Genomic DNA, 24498 nt, shown 5'->3' on the forward strand with positions numbered 1-24498 from the left:
TGTTTCACACAGTCTTCATTAGAGCAGTGTGATTAGCAAGCTTTTATGAAGCTTTTGCCAAGTTTTCAGCAAGCTTCTCCTTCTGGTACAGTCATCCAACATCTGGCTATAAGACGTTTTACCTTTTTCACAGCCCACACAGAGGTGCCCAAAATCAAAGGAGCACCTTCAGACTTTCTAGGGGCATAAATTATGCATTGAATTTCCTGACAGCCTATCACATTTTTTAGGCCCTGGAGCACCAAGACAGTGGGAACACACATAAAATTACAACATACTGGAAAGCAAACACCATAAGGTATTTTCTAAGAGGCATAGTGATTTTTTTTTTTGAAGACTTCATTTTTTTGCCACAAGTTTTTGGAAAATGCAGAATGAAAATAAAAATGATTTACACAAGGTTGTTACTTTAATACGATTTTTCTCACACACAGCATAGGCATACTTAAAATTACACACCAAAACACATCCTGCTACCCCTTCTAAGTATGGCGATAGCACATGTGTGAGACTTTTTGGACTGACTTTATACAGCACATTTTAGCTAGTGTGTCACACAAATCAACCAATTGTATCAAAACCAATGTACTTAATTGGTAATCTCTATGCAAGTGGTCAGCGAATATAGCTTAGCGCAGCGTCATCTATAGCAGCCTAGCCTAGCCTGCCCCCAGGAATGCCATGTTCACAGGCCTGGAAGTACACGAGGGTAAAGAAAGGACAAACAAAAGAGTTTGTGCAGGAGTGCAGTTGTCTCCGCTGGGTATGGCTGAGACTAGTGTCTTGCAGGAACGTAGTCAGTGGGATGTGCAGATGGGTCAGTTAAGGCGCAGGCAGAGACATGGTCAGTAAAAAAGGCAAAGAATCGGTCCAGGCAACAGGCAGAAACGTGCTCAATAAACAGGCCAGCGTTAGTACATGCTGTAGCTGTGATGCCTTGCTTTGCAGCTGTGGCAGAAATTATATCCCCTGTATTTTCACAGATCGCGACCCATTCAAGGGACTGAGGTTGCTTGTGCAGGACAGGAAGTCCAAGGGGTTAAAGCAGGTGGTGAGGAGGCAATACTGACTCTCTGTCTGTCAAATCCTCTCTGAAGAGTGATCTGAATATGGGTGGCTCTTCAAAGAGCATTGTACGTGAACAAGTCCTTATGGTGACACTGTGACTGCTCTAGCGGTGATCAGGGACAGTGTAACTGGTGTGGTGGTTATCATGGACATTGTAAGGCTGTTTTCACATGGCTGGGCTTGCGTGGCTGCCGGATTCCTGCAACAAGAGTATGCAGATTCTTGCTGCTGGAAAGACTGGGTTATGTATACATCCAGCGGTTAGCTGCAGTTTGGGACAGATGTCAGAGCCTGGATACAGCTGACTGCCTCCAGGCTTGGACCTCTGTCCCTATCCACAGATTCTTGCCACAGGAATCCACCTACCCGGTCATGTGAAAGAGGCCTAACTGGTGTGGTGATCAGGGACACTGCGAATGGTGCAACGTTGTCACCGTAGTGACACTGTACTACTCTGAAAAGGTGATTGGGATTTTTTTTTTCTTCTTTACACTGCGATTGATTGTTACAGTAATGATCATTGTAAAAGCAATAATTTGAACTGTCATGAATGGCTTTCATTCATGACTCTTGTTTACTATTTATTGTGATGCTGAAATTGGCCACATCTATCCCACAGTACAAGGGCCGCTGTGATTGACCCTGTACACCATGTGATCAGTGTTACAAATAACAGAGATCACAATAATAAATAATGAATCATCAATGATTGCCATTCATGGGAATTATTTACTTAGTGAGCATGTGATCACTGTGACTGGACACAGCGATCACATAGTACCTGGGCCAATCACAGCAGCCCGATATTAATCACTCAGTTTTGCTGTGTCCGGTGGACACCGTAGTTGCAGATTTCTCAGTTATGTGCCTTCATATGACATCCAACGGGATAGTAGGGCACCCGACTGGCTGTATTTTTACAACAGGTGGAGCGGGAAGTGGTTAAAGTGAATCCGCACTCCCAATAGGATCTGTTTACAGCATTTACAAACTGGAGCTGAATGGTACTTTAACCAGTTCCCGACCGTGCTATAACCAAAAGACGGCTACAGCGCTGTTGGCTAGTTCTGAGAGGCGTCCATAGATGTCCCCCCACAACCACACCCCCTCGCACCCCCTGTGGCACGCAATCTGTGATCACGGTGTCCTTCGGACACAGCTAATCACATAACTAAAGAACGAGCCCGTCACAGCTGCTTTTACCATGTGACCAGCTGTGTCCAATTACAGCTGATCACAGGGTAAATAGGACATGCCAGTTATAGGCAGTCCTCTCCTCACGCTAACAGTGCATGAGGACAGCCGGTAAGCGGCATTTCACAGGAGGACATCTACACTGATCATCAGTGCCCTGAAGAGTAGTGTAGCCCCATCAGTGCGGCCAATAGTGCCCATGTTTGCTGGCAATCAGTGCCTATCAGTTGAATCAGTGCCCATCAGCTGAATCAGTGCCCATCAGTGCTGCCCATAAGTGCCACCTAACAGTGCCCATCAGTGAAGCTTCATCAGTGCCAAATATCAGAGCAGCCTATCAGTGCCCATCAGTGACTTCACATCAGTGCAGCTTTTCAGTGCCCATCAGTGAAGAAGAAAAATTACTTATTTACAAAACTTTATAAATAGAAACTAAGAAAAACTTTTTTTTCAATGTTTTTGGTCTTTTTTTGTTTGTTTAGCAAACAATAAAAACCCCGGTGGTGATTAAATACCACCAAAAGAAAGCTCTATTTGTCTAAAAAAAATTTTATAAAAATTTAGTTTGGGTACAGTGTTGCATGACCGCGCAATTGTCATTCAAAGTATGAGAGCACTGAAAGCTAAAAATTGGTCTGGGCAGGAAGGGGGTAAAGTGCTCGGTAGGCAAGTGGTTAAAAGCTTCAACAAACCTTGCTGAAAGCTTGCTGTTCACACTGCTCTTATACAAGATGAACCCTGTGTGAAACAAGCCCTACAGTATACATGGTGTTCATTCAGAAAAGTTCATTCATTCCAAAATCGAATTTTTAAGTACTTTTAAACAGCATTCGTTCATTCGAAAATTTACTAATTTATGGCAAACTCCTTGATCGTTCAGCTGGGACTACTTGCCTGTGCCAGCTAGGAGATTGTTGCCTGATCTGATCAAAATCATCCATAGCAGCTGACAATCATCTAGAATCAGAAAAACAATAATACAAACAAAATCTGGCTGTGTATAGCCTGTATATCACAGCAGCTGCCATAGTGCGTATATATAACCGTAATGCACAATATAACCTGTGCTGCCCATATATAATGAACACAAAAACATCTGACAGCCATGTTGGCCCTTTTTTCCATTAGTTACTAATTTTCCTGAAAAGAAAAAAAAAAAAAAACAGATATTGGGGTAAAAACAAAAAGTGCCCATGTGTTAGGTACAGAACTGAATCTGAGCACAAAGTTGGTAAATGAGTAGGATTAACAAGTATCCTCTCTTGTATTAAAATAGGTATAGACTCTAGACAGAGAGATATCATATTACCCCGGTACAAATCATTAGTAATACCTCATCTGGAATATGCAGTTCAGTTTGGGGCACCAATTCAAAAAAAGAACATTGGGGAAGTGGAGAAAGTACAGAGAAGGGCAACCAAACTGATAAGAGGCATGGAGGAGCTCAGCTATGGGGAAAGATTAGAGGAAATGAATTTATTCTCTCTTGAGAAGAGGAGATTAAGGGGGATATGATCAACATGTATAAATACATCAGTGGTTCATATAGTGAACTCGGTGTAGAGTTATTCACCCTGAGGTCATCACAGAGGACAAGGGGGCACTCTTTACGTCTAGAGGAAAAGAAATGTAATCTCCAAACACGGAAAGGTTTCTTCACAGTGAGAGCTGTGAAAATGTGGAATAGACTCCCTCAAGAGCTGGTTCTGGCCAGCTCAGTGGATTGCTTCAAAAAAGCCCTGGATTCTTTCTTACATACACAGAATATAACTGGATACTAACATTTATAGGTAAAGTTGATCCAGGGAATATCCGATTGCCTCTCGGGGGATCAGGAAGGAATTTTTTTTCCCCAGCAGGTGGAAATTGGATCATGCTTTGATAGGATTTTTTTGCCTTCTTCTGGATCAACTGTGGGTATAGGATTATAACTTTTTTTTTTTCTATGGTTGAACTGGATGGACTTTTGTATTTTTTCAGCCAGACTAACTATGTAACTATATGATAGGACCCCATGACCTCATGGACCTATGAGTACTGCCCTTCTGTAGTCCCTCTCCCCAATAAAACAGAGTACACACCTGGAACCCGGCCTATGAGCATGTCCATTGGTATCTAGACCAAGCAGATGAAGGAAAAACACTATTCTTTCTTCATTTAATTTCTTGAATAGTGTTTGGTTGTTGCGGGCAGACCTGAAGAAATTCTAAAAGATAAACATTGATAAAATAAATAGAATAATATCTAAAAGTAATAACAATAAAATAACAAAGACTTTGAGAATGTTTCACACCAACGCGTTTTTTAGTGCTTTTTGCAGAAACACACCAGTCCATTTAACATGGTTTGCTATGAGACACGTTCACATCCATGCTTTTTTAGCAGCTGCATTTTTGGAAAGGGTCAGGGATTTTTTTAAATGCAAAAATCAGCATTTTGCTAGAATAGAATTCAATGGAGACACTGCTAAAAGGCATGTAGTGCATTTTTGCTGTGGTTTTATTCTTCCCAGCAACAAAAACATTTTCCCATTAATAAAAAACAAAATAAATCTGGAAGAAAAAAAAACGCAAAAATGCGGGTGTGTAAACGCACAGTAAAATGCAAAAAGCATTGCAAAAGCAGATCAAAAGCAAACTGCATTGGCGTGAACCAGGCCTTAGATAGAATATACTTCAAAACCAATTATGTCATAACTATTACTATATGAAGAGCAATGACTAATTTTAGTACAGATATCGGGAAGAAAATCCAGTCAAAATAAGTTATATTATGAGTCTTATGTAGAAATGAAGAGTCCAAATAAAAGTTAAAACAAAGCATTGTCACATAATATTTATAAAGCACAATTACATCCTTTTTACTATTTTGCATTTTTGTAGGTTTACTGCTACCGGTGTATTTACCAAGTTTATCTAATCCAACCATACCAGTAACCTCTTTTTTGTAAACACATCTTACACATGTTCTCAGCAATTATACCGCTTTTGAATCTATGAAATCCGACACAGACAACATATGACCATCTATGACCATAGTAACAACATATGACCATCTGTCACTGACCTTCACGTTGTCAAATACCCAAGTGTCCAGTTCTGTAGCATCTTCAGATGCAAAGTCCTCACTTGATGCAGAGTAACAATGTGTAAATATATGATCTCCACTGGCACCTGAAAATACATTTATCACAAGCGGTCAACCTAAATTGCTACAATATGGCTGAAAGATTTGCAGAAAACAATAAAACTACGATACACAGACTCTGCCTCTCCGCCTGGTGACCCCACTGGACGCACTCACTCAAACCCAGTGGACGAAAAAGGGGCTGGAGCTGGAATCCTATCAGCTCAAAGCACTTTCCAAGTTCTTCCTTTACCTTTACCTCCATTCTCTATCGCTCTCCTCCTTGATGACTTCCCTGCTTGGCTACAATGCATGGGGTTGATTTACTAAAGGCAAATATACAATGCACTGCAAGTGCAGTTGCTCCAGAGCTTAGTAAATGAGGTAAAGCTTCACTTTGCAAAGAATACCCAATCACATAAGCGGAGAATTAAAAAAAACAGCATTTTTGCTTGCACATGATTGGATGATGATCAATCAGCAGAGCTTCCCCTCAGATCAAGAGCAAGTATATTTGAAGTGCACAGAATATTTGCCTTTAGTGAATCAACCCCATTGTCTCTTCTGAAATACTCACTATCATTCTTGGTGACTTTGATACTGCTGTTAATGTTACCACACTGGCTACCACTAAACTTTACAAATAAATCTCATATACACTCTGGCAGTAACCAGCTTGACCTAATTTTCTCCCGACTCTGCACCCCTTGCAACTTCTTGAACATCCGTTCTTTACGCTTGGATCACAACTTTGCCACTTATACACTCACCTTGTCCTCAACCTCCTGTCCCTTCAGCCAGCAAAGTTATCCATAGAAACATTCACCACTTCAACCCTTCCTCTCTCTATTCTGCTATTTATGACCCCCTAAAACAAAAGCTCACCCCTGTCCTGCTCTGCCCTGACTACTTTTGTCTACAAGAGCTCACTCTCATCCTCAATGGACACACTTGCTCCCCTCACTACATGCAGAATTAGACCCCAACTGCTTCAACCCAGGCAAAGAGATGACACCAAAAGTCTCAAATGATATACAGTGGGGCAAAAAAGTATTGTGCAAGTTGTCCCACTTAAAAAGATGAGAGAGGCCTGTAATTGGTATCATAGGTAGACCTCAACTATGAGAGACAAAATGAGAAAACAAATCCAGACAATCACATTGGCTGATTTGGAAAGAATTTATTTGCAAATTATGGTGGAAAATAAGTATTTGGTCAATATCAAACGTTCATCTCAATACTTTGTTATATATCCTTTGTTGGCAATGACAGAGGTCAAACGTTTCCTGTAAGTCTTCACAAGGTTGGCACACACTGTTGCTGGTATGTTGGTCCATTCCTCCATGCAGATCTCCTCTAGAGCAGTGATGTTTTGGGGCTGTCGCTGGGCAACACGGACTTTCAACTCCCTCCAAAGGTTTTCTATGGGGTTGAGATCTGGAGACTGGCTAGGCCACTCCAGGACCTTGAAATGCTTCTTACGAAGCCACTCCTTCGTTGCCCGGGCGGTATGTTTGGGATCATTGTCATGTTGGAAGACCCAGCCACGTTTCATCTTCAATGCCCTTGCTGATGGAAGGAGGTTTGCACTCAAAATCTCACGATACATGGCCCCATTCATTCTGTCCTGTACATGGATCAGTCGTCCTGGTCCCTTTGCGGAGAAACAGCCCCAAAGCATGATGTTGCCACCCCCATGCTTCACAGTAGGTATGGTGTTCTTTGGATGCAACTCTGCATTCTCTCTCCTCCAAACACGACGAGTTGTGTTTCTACCAAACAGTTCTATTTTGGTTTTATCTGACCATATGACATGCTCCCAATCCTCTTCTGGATCATCCAAATACTCTCTAGCAAACTTCAGACGGGCCCGGACATGTACTGGCTTAAGCAGGGGGACACGTCTCGCACTGCAGGATCTGTGTCCCTGGCGGCGTAGTGTGTTACTGATGGTAGCCTTTGTTATGTTGGTCCCAGCTCTCTGCAGGTCATTTACTAGGTCCCCCCGTGTGGTCCTGGGATATTTGCTCACTGTTCTTGTGATCATTTTGACCCCACGGGTGAGATCTTGCGTGGAGCCCCAGATCGAGGGAGATTATCAGTGGTCTTGTATGTCTTCCATTTTCTAATTATTGCTCCCGCAGTTGATTTGTTCACACCAAGCTGCTTGCCTATTGCAGATTCAGTCTTCCCAGCCTGGTGCAGGTCTACAATTTTGTTTCTGGTGTCCTTCGACAGCTCTTTGGCCTTCACCATAGTGGAGTTTGGAGTGTGACTGTTTGAGGTTGTGGACAGGTGTCTTTTATACTGATAACAAGTTCAAACAGGTGCCATTGATACAGGTAATGAGTGCAGGAAAGAGGAGCCTCTTAAAGAAGAAGGTACAGGTCTGTGAGAGCCAGAAATCTTGCTTGTTTGTAGGTGACCAAATATTTTCCACCATAATTTGCAAATAAATTCTTTCCAAATTGGTTAATGTGATTGTCTGGATTTTTTTTCTCTTTTTTGTCTCTCATAGTTGAGGTCTACCTATGATGCCAATTACAGGCCTCTCTCATCTTTTTAAGTGGGAGAACTTGCACAATTGGTGGCTGACTAAATACTTTTTTGCCCCACTGTAGCTGCTCTCTTGAGTGAGTGTAAAATAAAATTAATTCACTGCACGATTTTGCCCTGTGTAAAGCTGCCCTCCTAAATATAAATTCCTCCCTCCATGCTGCCAAACAGACCTATTTTCTCACTCTTGCGAACACCTTCTTATGTTGGTCAAATCTTTTTCCACCTTTAACTCACTACTTCATCCCCAACTGCCGCTGCCCACTAAGCCATTCACTGCCCAGGACTTTGTCAGTCATGTCAAAAACAAGCTAGATGCATATGTAATTAGCTTGCCACTGTTCAGCTATCTACCCCAATTACCATATCATCTCCACCACCACATTCATCAATCTAATTTTTTTACTAATGTCTCTACAGTGGAGGTTGCTAAATCTTTCTCCGACGAGCACTTCACCACCTGCTCCTTGGACCCCATTCCCTCTTAACTACTCTGCTCATCTAAAACCCATATCCTTGCTCCCATTTACCTCCAAAATCCTAGAATGCCTAGTCTACAACTATCTTAGCTCCAATCTCAATGAAAACAACCTTCTTGGCCCCTTACTGTAAGCTTTCGCCCACAACACTCCACAAAAGCTATCCTTCTAAAACGCACTAAGGACTTACTAACTGCTAAAACCAATGGCCACTCAAATAACTCTCTATTAAAACTGTGATATTTGAGGGAGTCAAGATTACCAGCCAGCTATGTTGGTTAAAAGCAAATAGTCCATTTTTTAAAAGGTAAATGAAAACCAGCTTAATTTCAGCATGAACACCAACAGAACAGTCCATCAACCACAGGTATAAAGAAAGCCTTTGGCTCACCACCAGCAAAACCTTGTCCCACAAACTGGGTTTAAAGTCCTCTGCCTGCTACAGGGATCCAAAGATATGTCACCACAGCTCAGCAGTGTCTCAGTAGTCTAAAGAGTGCACAGCTCCTTCTCACAAGAGTGTCCTGCTCCACACCTCATGGACAACTGATAACTGCTTCCCGTCATTTATATCCCTCTCTCACAGATGGCTTAAGCCTTTCAGGACCACAGTACCCGTAGTCAGGGTCCCATAACAGAACTTAATAATCCTGGGCGAACTGAAAATCAGTTTTCCATCCTCTCTCAGATCACCCAGAATATTCTCACCGTTTAAAGGTAGAGAATTCCTGAGTACTTCAACTTTTCTGTTTGTTCTCCTTAACTTCCCTAGCGGTATGATTATGTCAGTATTTCTGTGCTCAAAGCGGTACATTGTTTTCAATGGAAATATGTTGTTTTTTTATTGTAGGCCTGTAATTCTTAGGAATAACTCACTGAAATCTGTCCGAACAAGAGTCTAGTAAACATCCTGGGTATGATAAAATTTGAAACATGAAATCATAAATTATAGTATAATAAATAATCCTAAAAAATAATAATATAATAATAATACATTTTATTCAATAATGTAATAAAACCAAAAACACTGAAATCTGAAATAGAGCGCAAAGTTTGCACATCACTGAGGTCAGACGCAAAATCGTTTTCAGTGTCTGATGACGAATTTCCCCATTAAACACTATCGCTCAATACTGCAAGTGGGTCTAATTTACTATCGCTGTTCTCTAGCTGGTCTAAAACCGCTTTTGACCTAAAGGGACGCTTTTTGGATGCCATGGACCTTTCTCAGTTTCCAGGCAGAAAGAATGGTAAAAATGCAGGCAGGGCACAGGACAAAGCACTCGGGACAAAATGTATGTGAAATGGTTTGATACAGTAATGTAACACTATCAGATTTTAGTGTATTATGTGCATGTACAATTCTGACATTTTTTAATCTCCCGCCGGTTCCGTCCCCCGTACATCCAGACACTCGCAGGGAATGGAATCTGGAAGACAGATGCTGGCATCGGCTGGAGGACATGGCCAGGGACACAGCGGGGGGACACAGCGGGAGGACCGCGTGGGACAAGGTAAGTGATCCAGGGATCCCAGAGCAATGCTGCCGTGTAATCTTGAGTGTAGCTCGGCGTTACCTCTTCTGGTACTGAAACTTAACCCCGAGCTACACTCAGGAATACTGCCAGGGAGGTTAAAGGAACCACAACCCAAGCAATGGGGACACATATCTTCCATCCAGGACCCATCCCTGGCATCCTGTACAGACGTTTCAGCTGACCACCCGATTTCTCTCAAAAACCTCTACTGCCTTGGCCTCAAAGACTGCTCTTTCCTTGTTCTCCTACTTATCTCAGGGCTTCTGTAGTGTAACCAACAACTCTACCTCCTTCTCTCGTCTTTCTATAACGGTACCCCAAGGATCTGTCCTTGGGCCCCTTATTGTCTCTATCTACACTTTTTATTTTGGGCAGTTGACAACCTTGCATGCTTCCAATACCATCTCTACGCTGCCGATACCCACATCTATATATCTACTCCTTAGCTCACCCCTTCAGTCACCTTACACATCACTAAGCTACTAACTGGCATATCACTATCGATGTCACACTACTTCATAAAACTCAGTCTTTCCAAAACCGAGTTCATATCCTTTCCATGCCCCCTCCCCTACCCTTTCTATCAATATCAATTGCGCAACTATCCTTCCCTCATACACCACATCAAATCACTGTAAAATCTTACTCCCTTCTCTTCCAAATTCTAAAATGCACTTTTTCTTAACCAATGACACAATCAAACTACTAATTCACTCCCTGGTTATCTCTCATCTCGACTACTGCAACTTCTTCCTTGTTGGTCTACCTCTACACAGGCTATCCCCCCTTCAGTCTATCTTTAATTCTGCTACCAGACTCATCCACCTTACCAACCACTCAGTGTTTGCCACCCCTCTCTGCTAAATTTCAAAATACTGACATCAATTTACAAAGCCATCCACAACTCTTCCCCTAGCTGCAGCAGCAAAATGAACTCAATATGTTACCACTTTTATTTCCTCCACTGTCCATTTTGCTCCACCCAAGACCTTCTTCTCCCTTGTCACCTCCTCTCATGCACACATCCAGGACTTCTCCAGAGCCTCCCCATCCTCTGGGAATCCCCACCCCAAACTGTATGGCTATCTCCTATCTTTAGATTGAAAGTTCTCATGAGCAGGGCTCTCCTAACCATCTTGCCTTAAATTGTATTCCAATTCAGTTTGTATTCCAACTGAATTGTCTCCCTTTATTTTGTAAAGTGCTGTGCAAACTGTTGATGCTATATAAATTTAGCATAATAATAATGCTCTAGCAAGCTGCATAATAATAATAATAATACTCTCATAAGCTATCCGTGATGTCATCACACCTAAATAGGCAGACAGCAATGCACTGCAATGGAAAACAGTGTATCTATTACTTAAACAGCTGGTGAAATATTGGTCATGTACATTTAAGCATAATCCTATCCAAATAATTCTGATTTTTTTTTTCATTTACTTTTCTTGTGGTGCCCATAAAAATAGGAATATGATTGTACATTTGGGATAGGCTAGACATTCTTTGTACCTTCCTTATTCAGTGACAATGTGTCTTTGTCTGCATCCCCTTTAAAGGATGTTTAACACTTCCTGGTTTTATCCAAGACAAAATAAAAAAGTTTTGTCTGGGTTCAGGCATTAAACACACCAACTGCAATAATTTTTTTACCACCAACCAGCACAAAAATATGCCTGATGAAAATGTATATGTGCAGATCTGAGGACACAGCAGACACACTGGAAGCTAATTATATTGACATAATATTCTATCATCTGTTTTACAAAGTATGACTATTTAATTCCCTGAATAGACTGTACAAAAAAAAAAAAAAGGAACTTTTCGCCATGTTTAATTACTTATCATAACCTTATCAAAAACACGTCTGCATTCTTCAAAAGATCGGATGAAATTTGAAGACGATGTTCTTTCTGATCAAGACTGCCTACTTCTTGTGTCATCATAGAATAGACATCTTCCCGCCCCTTAAACTGTCTATGCCATTCAAAAACACTTGATTTGTTCATGGAATGTTCACCATAAGCCTGTTGTCACAGAGCTAAAGTTTCACTCGCACTTTTGCCTATTTTCACGCATATTTGCTGTTAGTCCGCTGCTCCAGATTCTTGTCACTCATTTTCCATCAACAGTGCAATGCAGACACATGCTATTTCTTCTACTAATTGGGCATCTCAGGAATTAAATTGTCACATCTCATACAGCTAAAAAACAGCTAGATATAACATACAACAAAATCCAATGTTCTCCATGCTAAATCAACCCTTTAAAAGTGTGCAGGCTATTGCCTTCATATGCTATACAAATTTACCAAAGTTTTTGCAGCTTGCACCATTTGATAATCATCCCCAATTTTGGGGGGATTATGAAGTTTCATGGAGGATGTAAATTCTCACATGAAGATGCGCTAACACTCTGTAGTTGTGTCTTCCGATGAGATTTGGGATTTTCAGTGTTCCAAGGATCATGCCAGAAGGTCCATGATGTTTTCCTGACCTGGACACCACAGGAAAGAACAAGGGTATACAGGGGCAGACTGACAACTCATGGGGCCCCCGGGCAATAGGGGATCATGGGGCCCCTGTGTCCTTGCCCAAACTCAAAAAAAGCCTATGAAAAAGGTACCAGGGGTATCTCATGGGGCCCCCTACTGACCCCGGGCCCTCGAGCAGTGCCCGAGTTTCCAAATGGTCAGTCCGCCCCTGAGGGTGTAGCTTTTGTACCAAATTGATATTTTTTTTCTTTTTAATGCACTGTTTCTACATGTGGTGCAGTGGAACCTAACTAATAAGTGTAACTTGCGTTCTGATGCATGATTATCTTGAACAGTAAGGAACTTTTATGTTTCCGCACGTTTGCAGAGGATTCTTCTACACAATTTTCTCCCACATTCCAAAAACCATACTGGAAGGTTATCAAGCGCATACCAAACCAGCCATAATTTAGGTTATTTGACTCTTCAGGAAAAAAAAATGATTGAAACAATATAGGAAATAAGACATTTGTATTTACCTTCATCCATACAATTACACATTGGACCAGTTCATACCTTTTGCAAACATGGGTAAAATATCAGGGCTGCCCCAGCTCCATGTGTACATACTTTCATTAAAAACAGAATCAAATTCAACTGGGTTTTCCTTCCAACCTAGAGAGAAAACATGAACACTTACATAAAATACATCAAAACAGAAAGTTTATTTAACTCACAAATTATCACTCTGAAAAATGATTATTAAAACTGTAAAATAAACAAAATGGACTACATTAGTCTTTGTTACCTCATAGCACAAAATCAGCAACTATGTAACAAGAGGGGTTGTGTGCACACACTACCCCCAGAAATGTAATATCTTTCTCATATGATTCATTTCTTGCTTAGTAGTTTTTCTATTAAAACAACCCTAATCATAGGATTACAGCAAGCAGACCATCCTACTTAGCACTCAGCAATTAGAAAGTAATTGGAATGCATGTGTCACTATGCACAGAATAACAACAGGAACAATTCTGCAAAGAATATTGTTAATATCCCTACAATATACAGCAAATGCTTGACCTGAAAGAATAACAGTTTTGGTAAACAAACCAGTGGTCTCCAAACTGCAGCCCGGGGGGGCCGAATGTGGCCTTTTGTTTGTCTTTATCTGGCTCTCAGGGGAAATTTTCCTCCCACTGATAAAAGACACTATTCTTTTCCTCCCACCAATAATGGGGCATAATTACTGCTACTGACAAACAATGAGGCACTGTTTCTCCCATTGACACCAACAATAGGGCACTATTCCTCCCACTGACACCAACGATGGGGCACTATTCCTCCCACTGACACCAACAATGGGGCACTATTCCTCCCACTGACACCAACGATGGGGCACTATACCTTTATATACACTTTCTATAAAAATGGATGGACCCCAACACTCATAGTTGCAGTTAGTTTTGACCCCCCTTCCGGGGTGCACCTCATGTCGGCATTCTTCTCTACAGTATATTGTATTGCCTGTCAATTGTTTACTTTCTGTATTACTCCTGGCTGGTTATTGCATTGTGATCTCTGTATTTGGGGGATGTTACCTCATTCCTTCTGACGTATATACTGGAGCTGTTTTGCACTGTTTTGTGAGTGTGGTGCTGTCTACATAAATAAAGAATTTGAAAAAAAGGGAAGCATGACAGTTAAAGGTGGGACTGGCCTGCAATGGTTTTTCCCAGATCTGAACCAGAAGAAGTAAAGTTCCCAACTGGACAGAAGGACTATTAAAACCCATGGGAGGTCACAGAGAATCAAGCTTATGTTCAGACCTGAAAAAGAATCACCACCAAAGGGAATGCTTAGCACAAAGGATATGAAGTCCACTCCAACAGAAACTTTGAAATATACAGGCCAACAACAAAAATGACCAAAAAAAGGGAGCATGGGAAGCTTTTTCTGCCTCAGAAGAGAACCCTAAGAGGAAATTGAACAATAGGTTCACAAGTAAGAACAGTCAGTCTAAGGAAGGAAAAAGGCCTAAGCTTTAAACTTTTGATTCTAGGCATCAGGGAAGAAGGCTCCAAGAAAAAGTAAGGATGTTTATGGCAGCCATCCAGTCTCGTAAAATATAATCAAATAGTCTAAAAGAGATTCATAATATCTCAAGGGAATGTCAAAGACGTTTTTGACAACCTCAATGAAATCGCATTTAGCAGGAAAAAAGAACAGCAGGAGGATCACTGGACATATGCCATGTTCCACGGGGAGTATGTTCAGCAGGGTAGCAGTCAGTCTTTTTGTCTGCTGACAATCTAAGGGAACACCAAGCACTCCAGCAATAGTTTCTTCCTGTCGTGTAGTTGATAAGGCATGCCACGTGTACAAAACTTCTTCCCCAGAATGAAGCTTACGTTCCTGTGTCCTTCAAAGGACAATAACAGTTTGCTGGGGAACACTCTCAAGCCATCAACTCGTGAGGAGTGCTGTCTAGACCCAGTGGTGGTATAACTAAGGCTCTGTGGCCCTGTAGGGTCGCAGGGAGGAGGTGAGAGGTCGCAGGGAGGAGGTGAGAGGCCATTACAGCTATAATTGGATCACATTCAAGGTGTGTGGGATCACACACATTCCTCCCTTTTGCATGACCAGAAGGAATGCGACACAGATCACTGGACTTTTTCTGATATTTGTTGATTGTTTTGCAGTGCTGTTTTAATTCACACTTTAGTCTTTTTGATCCCTGTGTAGGGACACACTGAATATTTGTTTATGTCCCACATTGTGGACTGAGGGGGGTCACATGTTTATTATCCCTATGCGGATAAGGGTTTACTCCCCTTGTTTTTTTGGTCACTCACTATATATGCTCCACATTAGACCTGTGATATATATGTTTCACTGTGGGGTCATTATACTGTTTATGTTTATATAAGCGCTACATCAGTTTATATTTTTTTTATGCTCTTGAGGCCTATTGGTGTAAAATCAGATGTTAGCAGCTTCTTTCAATTTTTATTCATTGTAATTTAATTTTGCCTCATCGTGTCATATCACATAAGAGCGCAGGAGGATTCTGTATGTTTGTTTAATAACAAAAATACTGTTTTCATTTTTTGCAACTTATTGCTGTTGATCCCTCCTTTTTTCAGCCACTTTCAGTCTATATACACTTACTCCAGCATTCAGTTACACATTTGGACTGGTTTACCATGCCTGCGCATTGTGTGCCATCTCAGTCACCTGTCGTTTCAAACAAGGGTATTTGTGACAAGGTGACGACACAGCAGACAAGAAGGCACATGGCAACCCATAACAGGAGGTGCCTGAACAAGGACCTTTTAGAGTAGGATTGCCAAGATTATTTAAAAAGATTGAAAGCAACTTTTCAAAACACATTAACATGGTAAAGCAGAAGTAAAGTCTACTGTATCTACCTACCCTCAAGCAATGCAACACTGAAAATTCCCACACTAACATCCTCAACCGGGCTTCTTCTAGGTTTGACATCTTCAACCGTCTTGATTGGTTGGTTCAGGATGGAATAACTACTAGTCAAGCACATGCTACAAAGAATACCAAGAATATACACCGAACTGTCCATGCAGATCAATCATTACTGGAAGGCAGAAAATGAGTTTCTATTGCAGAGGAAACATACTGAGGCTCCTCTGCAGTAGAAGCCTACCTGCCATCAATTAGTTCCACTTTAAAATCTGTAAGAGAATTTAGTGATTGTTTTAATTTAAAAGGAATATCTTATCCAAAATATATCAAAGAAAAACAGATGCATGCTGACAGCTAACTTAGCAAACTCGGCAGAAGCCCCCATATTGCTTCAACATGTATAACGGTCTATGACACAATATGGTAAGCAAATTGATATTATGTCAAAAAACATGACAGAAAGATATACAAAGGCAACTGGGAAATATGGGTAAATTCCCTCTTATTCCCTTTCTTTACACACTCTTATATCCCTGATGATAAAATTAAAAATGTTTATAGCTACTTCTACATTGTTTAACTTCTCTGAAACACATGGAATACCAGCATTATTGATTCCTTTTCACTGCCTGGTTCTCAATCGCCACTCATGATATGACACATTTGTCAATATGCTTACATTTCATATTGTTATAATGCACCTAAACAAAGACAGAAAAAAAACAAGAGCTGATGCAATATACACTTTTTCTTTCCACACCAATGGATTAAGAGTCAATCCATCCAAAATGTAAATTTTAGTTATGCATCTCCATTTAACCACTTGAGCTCCAGAGGATTTACCCCCCTTAATGACTAGGCCTCTTTTTGCTACTTGGCGCTGCCATAATTCAACTGATAATTGCGCGGTCATGCAATGCTGCACCCAAACTAAATTTACGTCCTTTTTTTCACACAAATAGAGCTTTCTTTCGGTGTAATTTGATCACCTGTGCGCTTTTTATTTTTCACGCTATAAACAAAAAAAGGCCAAAAATTTTGAAGAAAAATAATATTTTTTATTTTCAGCTATAAAAAATATATAGTAAACTCAAAGTTGGTTATAAATTTAGGCCAAAATGTATTCTGCTACATGTTTTTGGTAAAAAAAAATCCCAATAAGTGTATATTGATTGCTTTGTGTGAAAGTTATAGCGTCTACAAACTATGGTATAAATACTGCAATTTACGCCATTTTTCTGCTATACAGCGCTGCGCTAGTTTAACAGACAATTGCGCGGTCATGCAATATGGTACATAAATGAAATTTACATCCTTTTTTTCCCCACAAATTGAGCTTTCTTTCGGTGGTATTTGATTGCTTGTGCGGTTTTTATTTTTTACGCTATAAAAAAAAAAATGCTGACAATTTTGAGGGAAAAAAAACAATATTTTGGACTTTTTGCTATAAAACATGTCCAGTAAAAAAAAATGCAAAAATCAAATTTAGTCATAAATTTCTGCCAAAATGCATTCTGCGACATGTCTTTGCTAAAAAAAAAAACCCAATACGTGTAAATTAATTGGTTTACGTGAAAGTTATAGCGTTTACAAATGGCGGGAAAGATACTGGGATTTTTAGGTTTTTTTTATACTAATAATGGCGGCGATCAGCGAATTATGACGGCGATCAGGGACTTATGGCAGCAACCAGCGACTTACGGCGGGACTGCGGCGGACATTCTGACATTGGGGGGTACTGACTTGGGGTCACTGACATCCCCAAAAACACTAATACAGTGATCAGTGCAAAAAAAAAAAACTGACACTGTACTAATGGCAATGGGGAGGAAGGGGTTAACTTTATTTTGCAGGGAAGGGTTATAGGAGTGAGGGGAGTGTTTTACTAGGGGGCGGGGGTGTGTACTGGGCGGGACAAGGCTGATCGAGAAAGAGAAACTGTTCTTTCTCGATCAGCTCATCCTCGAGCTGACAGGGAAGTGACAGACAGCACAGCTACTGCAGCTGTGCTCTCTGTCACTGTTTGCCGCCGATCGCCGGGACATAGCCGCTAAGGAGCGGCTGTGACCCGGCGACTGACATCTGCGGCGGTGATCCGCGGGACAGATAGGGCGGCGACGCGCCTCGCGCGCGCCCCCTATTTGTTTACAAAACACATGTTTTAAAACATGGTTTTGCCTGCGAGTGCCGCCCTGCCGCCGTATATGTACACTGGCAGGGCGGCAAGTGGTTAAAGATAATGTATTTGTTTAAAACCTTGTTTATGTGTATACTTTTTATTAACACATGCTTGGGGGATAGGCAGTCTTGTGTGTTTATGAAACATGCAGGCTGTACTTCTTGCTTAGTAGCTCTGCACAGTAATTTAAAGTGGAACTACATAGTATCTGAGCACCACAAACCAAAAGCGCTATTTAATTTAATTTTATTATTCAAAGCAAACTCGCCCATCCATTCATGTCTGCATGCTTTATTTTGTTTAGAAATCACTTAGAAAAACACCCCCTAGCATTTCTGACATAGCCATGTTGGGTAAAAGCAGATGATTCATGTAGCATTACTTCCTGGAATCCATATGCCCTTAGCTCAGGCATGCAGGCAGGAGAGTGTGCTTATCTGAGAAAACCCCACTTTCCTTCCTGAAGACTCCTGGGATGTATGACATCATTTGCCTAGGCCTAGAAACTAGGAAGTAACAAAAGAAATGTAAAACACAATTTAAACAAGTAAATATGATATACTTTTCTATCTCTTTACTAATGCTAGCAGCAAAATAGTAAATGCATGAAGTGCAGCTAAATACACAAAAACAAAAATGTCATGTATTGCAGCTTACCAGTCCTTAGATGTTGGTTACTATAATGTAAGTTACTATTAAATTTTATCTATGCTTGGAGATCTGTCTTAAAGACTCTTCTTGTCTTTGTGAGGACCTTGGAAGGAGTATCCATAAAGAAATAATGGAAGATTATGGTTCCATATTATCGATATGTGTATAATTACTCACAGAGGGTAATAGTACCTAGCACTATTGGGTGTTGTCCCACGGAGTGTTCACAGTGTTGCAGTTGACCACAGTTTGGGGTTTAGTGTATGTATATATATATATATATATATATATATATATATGTTTTTTTTTTGTTTTGTTTTTCACATTTTTGCGTGATTTGTGTTTGCACAATATTGGTTTACTTTGAAAATGTAAAAGGTAATGCACTATGGTGTATATTTTTCATTTTTTTTTAGGTTTCATTGGATTAATAGAAGTCAATCCTTTTTACTGGATGGAAATTTGGATCTTTGGACTTTATTGGACACATGTGGGACTTTTGTTGAATTGGACACTTTAGGATTTATGTATTTTATTTATCTATATTTATATTTATTTATCTTATAGATACTATATCACAAAAAGGTTTAAATACAGTCCTTAGATGTGCTGGCTGTATTTGTTTTTTTTTTCATGGTTCAAATTCGGGTATAAATATTTAGGGGGAAAGTCGAGATGGAACTATTTTGCCAAAACTAGAGGAAAGAAAATGACCTATGCTGTCCATAGTAACCAATCAGTTTCTTTCTTATATTTTTCAACCTGTACACTTAATGGAATTCATGTAATGGGGCAACAGGTCCCCGTTACTGGATTGTGTTTCCTGGAGGTGGCTGGGCTAGTTTCTGGCCATGCAGGAATCTCTTCTGAAGGAACACTGGTTGAGGATGCTCCTGCGGCTAGTCATAAGATTTAGTATCAATGCAAACATTGCACATGTAGCTGACATAAGGCTGTCATCTGCTGCATTTGTTGTAAGTGTTCCATCTAGAAGAGGTGCAGTGCCCAAAATGAAGCATAAGGGAACTGGCTGTCAAGCAAACACAGCTCATTCTTCAAGTATCACCAAGACTCTTGGAAATAGTGGTGCATTTGGGGAATCCCTTGACGATTTGCCAGCTACTGGAAAAAGGCATGCATATTTATTTATTCACCCTTGGGACTGTTGAGTGTAGCACACACATACATAGAACACAGTATAAATTGTGCTATCACTTCTGTCAGGACTTTCTGAGTGAATATAGTGAAATGGAGAGATTCTGCAATTACCTTGGATTGGATTAGAATGGACTGTTATACACGAGTCAATATGCAGAAATTGTTTGAAATGCATGGAGTAAAGGTTCTTACAAATAGCTGGTCAGGTACAGAAGGCCCAGAGTACTGTGTTCTCTGTTGTGCCACTGTGGTACATATGCATATAACAAAAAGTGGTTTTGTGAATGTGATGATTGGAATGTGCAGGTAAAGGTTATTTTAGTGCAGCTGAGCTGAAATGCCAAAACTGTCAAGAAGTACATTCGTGGTCAGGGGCGGACTGACAACTCATGGGGGCCACCGGGCAATAGGGGATCATGGGGCCCCTGTGTCCTTGACACGCTCAAAAAAAGCCTACAAAATGTACCAGGTGCATTGCATGGGGCCCCCTACTAACCCCGGGCCCTCGGGCAGTGCCCGAGTGCTTGAATGGTCAGTCCGCCCCTGGTCGTGGTCTCACCCATAAATGGAAGAGATAGTAAGGTGCACTGAACTTTTTGAAGATACTTTTTATATCCTGTTACTATTAACTAGCAGCATGACGGGACTATGTTAGGTCATGCTGGTCTCCGTGATCATTTGGAAAAAGACCAGCATGAGTGTTGGATGAGTGGATAACTGATATTTTTTTTTTTTGTATAATGCAGGATTTTTATACGTCCTCATGCACACTGGATGGTTTGTAAGCTCTCCTAGAGGTCTTCCTCCTGGCAGCATTTTCGCAAAAAAAAAAAAAAGCCTGGCACTTGTAAAAGTGTGTAACGCATTCAGACATGTCAAGTGTTTTGGCGTTAATTCACATCATTGGCCAGAATAATTTATTCTGACCATTGAACTGAATGTTTAAGTTCTAAACACGCCTAGCATTAACGTGTGTTTACAAGCAGCAAAAGATTTTTCTGCCCAAACTCTGCTACTCCTGGACGCACTAGCAGTGGGTTTTTTCCTGCCTCTGCTAAAAGCCTATGAGGTTTACTTACTACAGGCAAAATGTCTGTGCAGTGCAAGAGCACTTCAAGTACAGTTGCTCTAGATCTGAATGAAAGCTCTGCTGATTTCTATCATCCAATCATGTGCGAGCAAAAATGCTGTTTTTTGATTTTCCTTAAGTATTCTTTGCAATTTGAAGCTTTACCTCATTTACTAAGCTCTGGAGCAACTGCACTTGCAGTGCACTGTATATTTGCCTTTAGTAAATCAACCCCTATGTGTGCATGACAAATGGGATAACATGCAGGGGAGGTTTGGGGCAGGAAAAAAAATGCCAGATGCCCCTAGGAGCAGCTGTAAAAATGTCCAGTGTGCAAGAGGCCTAACAAAGCATGTGATTCTCATGAGAGACAGTTATGAACACCAAGCAACATGCTGCTGTGTCTGCTTCAGTCTTGCATCACCTGATCATTTAATTAATGAGCATGCATACCCTAACAAACTTCCAATTTTATTTCTCTTATATTCTGTTACATCTAATATTGGAAACAATTTGTTAGATTCCGTGAGCTTGCCTGTGCTGCACTGAAATCTCAAGCAACATTGTCAGCTGTGCCCAGTTTACCTATGTGAACTACAAAAGACTCTCCCTAAAATATGGAAATAGGAAAAGGGGAGGTGTTTTGAACTTATAACACACTTCCTGTCCTAAGGTCAGGGCCGGTTTAAGAGTACCATGGGCCTGGTGCTGAGGATTTTGGTGGGCCTTTTTTGGGAATAAACAAAATGAAAACACAAACACATTTTTGAAAAAACAAATTAAATGGGGGGGGGGGGGTGAGAGGATGTAGTAAAAGAGAGGATATGAGAGAGAGCTAAAAGACAGCCGGGGGAGAGAGGGTACCTTTTGGTAGCTTAAGTAGAGTAGTAATGTGGCGCGAATAGTGCGTCCACAATGGGGTAAGAGTGGAAAGGGGCTTAAAGGTGCGTGGTTAAACATGTTTGCACTCCAAACTGTAATCCCTTCTCTCTTACTTCTGAACCCAGCCCTCCCCATCGATCTGCTCACTTTTGCAGTACAGACTGATGGCAGGCTCAGTGACAGTGGCAGGCAGGGCATGTTTACATCCCTAATGTCAGCTGCTTTCAGCAGAGGTGAGGGTGAACTGGGGATCAGGGGAGTTTGATATACCTATGAATGTGCCCACCATCTACATATCAATGCTGCCTGCTGCCCACGATTTACATATTAATGCTGTCCACGATTTACATATCAATGTCACCTGCTGCCCTTCATTTACATATCAATCATGGGCTGGGCAGCACTAGTGACTCCAGGGCTGAGCCTATCTTAAATTAGGGGCCTGGAGCTACAGCTCCATTATCCCCTATGTTAATCTGGCCCTGCCTAGGGTGACCATGCTGCCCCTCTATAGATACAATATAGTAAATGTGCTTTATCACCCTAGGATAGGAATGTGTTCCTGCCAGGATCTCCAGGGCAAAAAATAGCCTAAAAAAGAAAACGTATGCAGCCACCATATTTAAGCACAATCTACTATAAAATCATACAAAACAGCATATGTAAATACAGTGTTCCTTTCTATTATTCATACAGACTGGCCATAGGTATATCGTTAATATAAATGTTCACAGGAATTTACGCTCACTCTGTAGTCATAAAAATGTCAACTTTATTTATTTTCCATTAAAAGCAAATGACTGGAGTAAAACCCATATATAAAGATATATAACTGAATAGACAGCATAAATGGAACAGAAAAGGAATCTACAGCTGTTTCACAATATGGTAACACTTTTTGTAGGCCCCATTATATTTCCCTACCTATGGATTGTACCCTTGTCAGAAGTATTTAATGGATTGAAAGTAAAGCTGAGGTTTTTATGGCCACTGAACATAAGAGGATTTATGTAATAATTTGTGTTATACTTTAAACTGGCATTTTTCCACAGTATTTTCTAGCTAACTCGGATTTCTTCAGTTGAGTAAAAGGGGGACTATTGTTTTTCTATATATGATCCACATGTGATACTCCTAATATTTACAAGCTTTTGTTTTATGTATAGTTCATAATTTTATATTACAAACACCAGCAATATGTACAGGTTCTGCTTTTTGGCTGTGTCTAGGAGATGCTCTTACCTTATTGCAAGTCTACCAGACAGGGTCTGCCTAATTGAAAACAATATACTATCTACAGTCTGTTAATGACAAGAAACACAACACGACTGATTTACTAAAACTGAAGAGTGCAATATTTGGTGCAGCTCTGCATAGAAACCAATCAGCCTCTAAGCTTTTGTCAAAGCTTAATTGAACAAGCTGAAGTTAGCAGCTGATTGGCTACCATGCACAGCTGCACCAGATTTTGCACACTTCCAGTTGTGATAAATCAACCTCAATGATTATTGTAGCCAAAGCCCATATGGTCTTCTGCCTAAACCTTAGGACACATGATGGAGCTCAGGAAAAGAATTATATTATTCATGGAGTTACAGACAGAATGTCAGGAAAGGTGCACTCCAATGTGCAAAAATTAATTTGCGGCCGGCTCACAAGGGCACGTACACGTGCGCAACCGCACACAAAAAAACAGGCGGGCTATTTAAACTGCACTATGACCTGAGGGCCTTGCCATTTGGTCTGTTACATTCCCTTAAGTATCTGATACTTGTTCCTGTGTTGACTTCCTGTTGTCGACATGATCTGCTCCTGACCGTGCCTGAACGCTGCCTGTACAGACCCCAGGCTTGTCTTTGGATTTTCATCTCTGCCTGTTCCTTCTGCTGAACCGTTCGTCTGCCTACTGTTACCGACCTGGCCTGACCTGACCTTGATTATTCTTCTGCCTGCTGTATTGTATCTTGATTTGCCTTTCAGTTGCCGTCCTGGACTGCCAACCCATTTCTCCTGCTTCAGAACATGGTGACCTGTGCCCACCTCCTGCTCCGGTCTTCCACCAGCACAGCCTGCTCTTCGGCAACACATGCACTGCTCTCCAACATCCCACAACAGGAGACCAGTCAGGCACTCATGCCCACTCTGTGCTCAGGCGCTCTTGTCACTTTACCAGGGTTCCTGAGCCAGAGGCGTAAGAGAAGCCTACCTACACGCGTCAGGCTCCACCACCAGGTATGTTACACAGAAATACAATCCAACCTTTCGCAATTCCATATAAAGCTTAAATGGTTTTGGCTGCAACAAGCCTTTAAATCTAGACAGGGAGTATATTATTGGAAACTACTATACTTTCTTGTACTGTATAAATGGCTGACTCTTGATGGAGTATTTTTGTTAGCAAGGTAGAGAACCCTTTTGTATAACAATATATAAAAATACAGCAAAGGCATTGCCAAAGGGTAACATTGTGGTTGTTGATGTCATTCATTGTTGTCAGTCATTAGTCTTATGTCTTGTTATCCTTACCGCCAGCACTGATAAAATGTAGTGTAATCATGGCAGAAAAAAAAAAAGAGCACAGAAAGGGGATACAATGTGAGCTACTTTTACAGCAGAGGCAGTCTGTTCAGTCTTAGTTTATATTCCTTTTAGTACAGTTCAACAAATAAGGTTGGGTTCAC

At 41.0% G+C, this 24498-nt stretch overlaps 1 protein-coding gene across 2 annotated transcripts in view; it reads right to left on the bottom strand.

Annotated features, from left to right (window-relative positions):
- Positions 1 to 24498, bottom strand: part of PIGN (phosphatidylinositol glycan anchor biosynthesis class N) — a 450907-nt gene that overhangs the window by 396078 nt on the left and 30331 nt on the right. For both annotated transcript variants that reach the window (XM_089674856.1, XM_089674855.1), the window contains exons 4-6: positions 13011 to 13109; positions 5329 to 5435; positions 4344 to 4468 (exon numbers count right to left, since the gene is read on the bottom strand). In XM_089674856.1, the coding sequence (XP_089530982.1) occupies positions 4344 to 4468; positions 5329 to 5435; positions 13011 to 13109 (331 nt within the window). The remainder of the gene's footprint in view (positions 1 to 4343; positions 4469 to 5328; positions 5436 to 13010; positions 13110 to 24498) is intronic.

The sequence above is a fragment of the Staurois parvus genome, unplaced genomic scaffold (assembly GCF_062004578.1).
Source record: "Staurois parvus isolate SC_StPar_1 unplaced genomic scaffold, SC_StPar_1.0 ptg000153l, whole genome shotgun sequence".
Lineage (NCBI taxonomy): Eukaryota > Metazoa > Chordata > Amphibia > Anura > Ranidae > Staurois > Staurois parvus.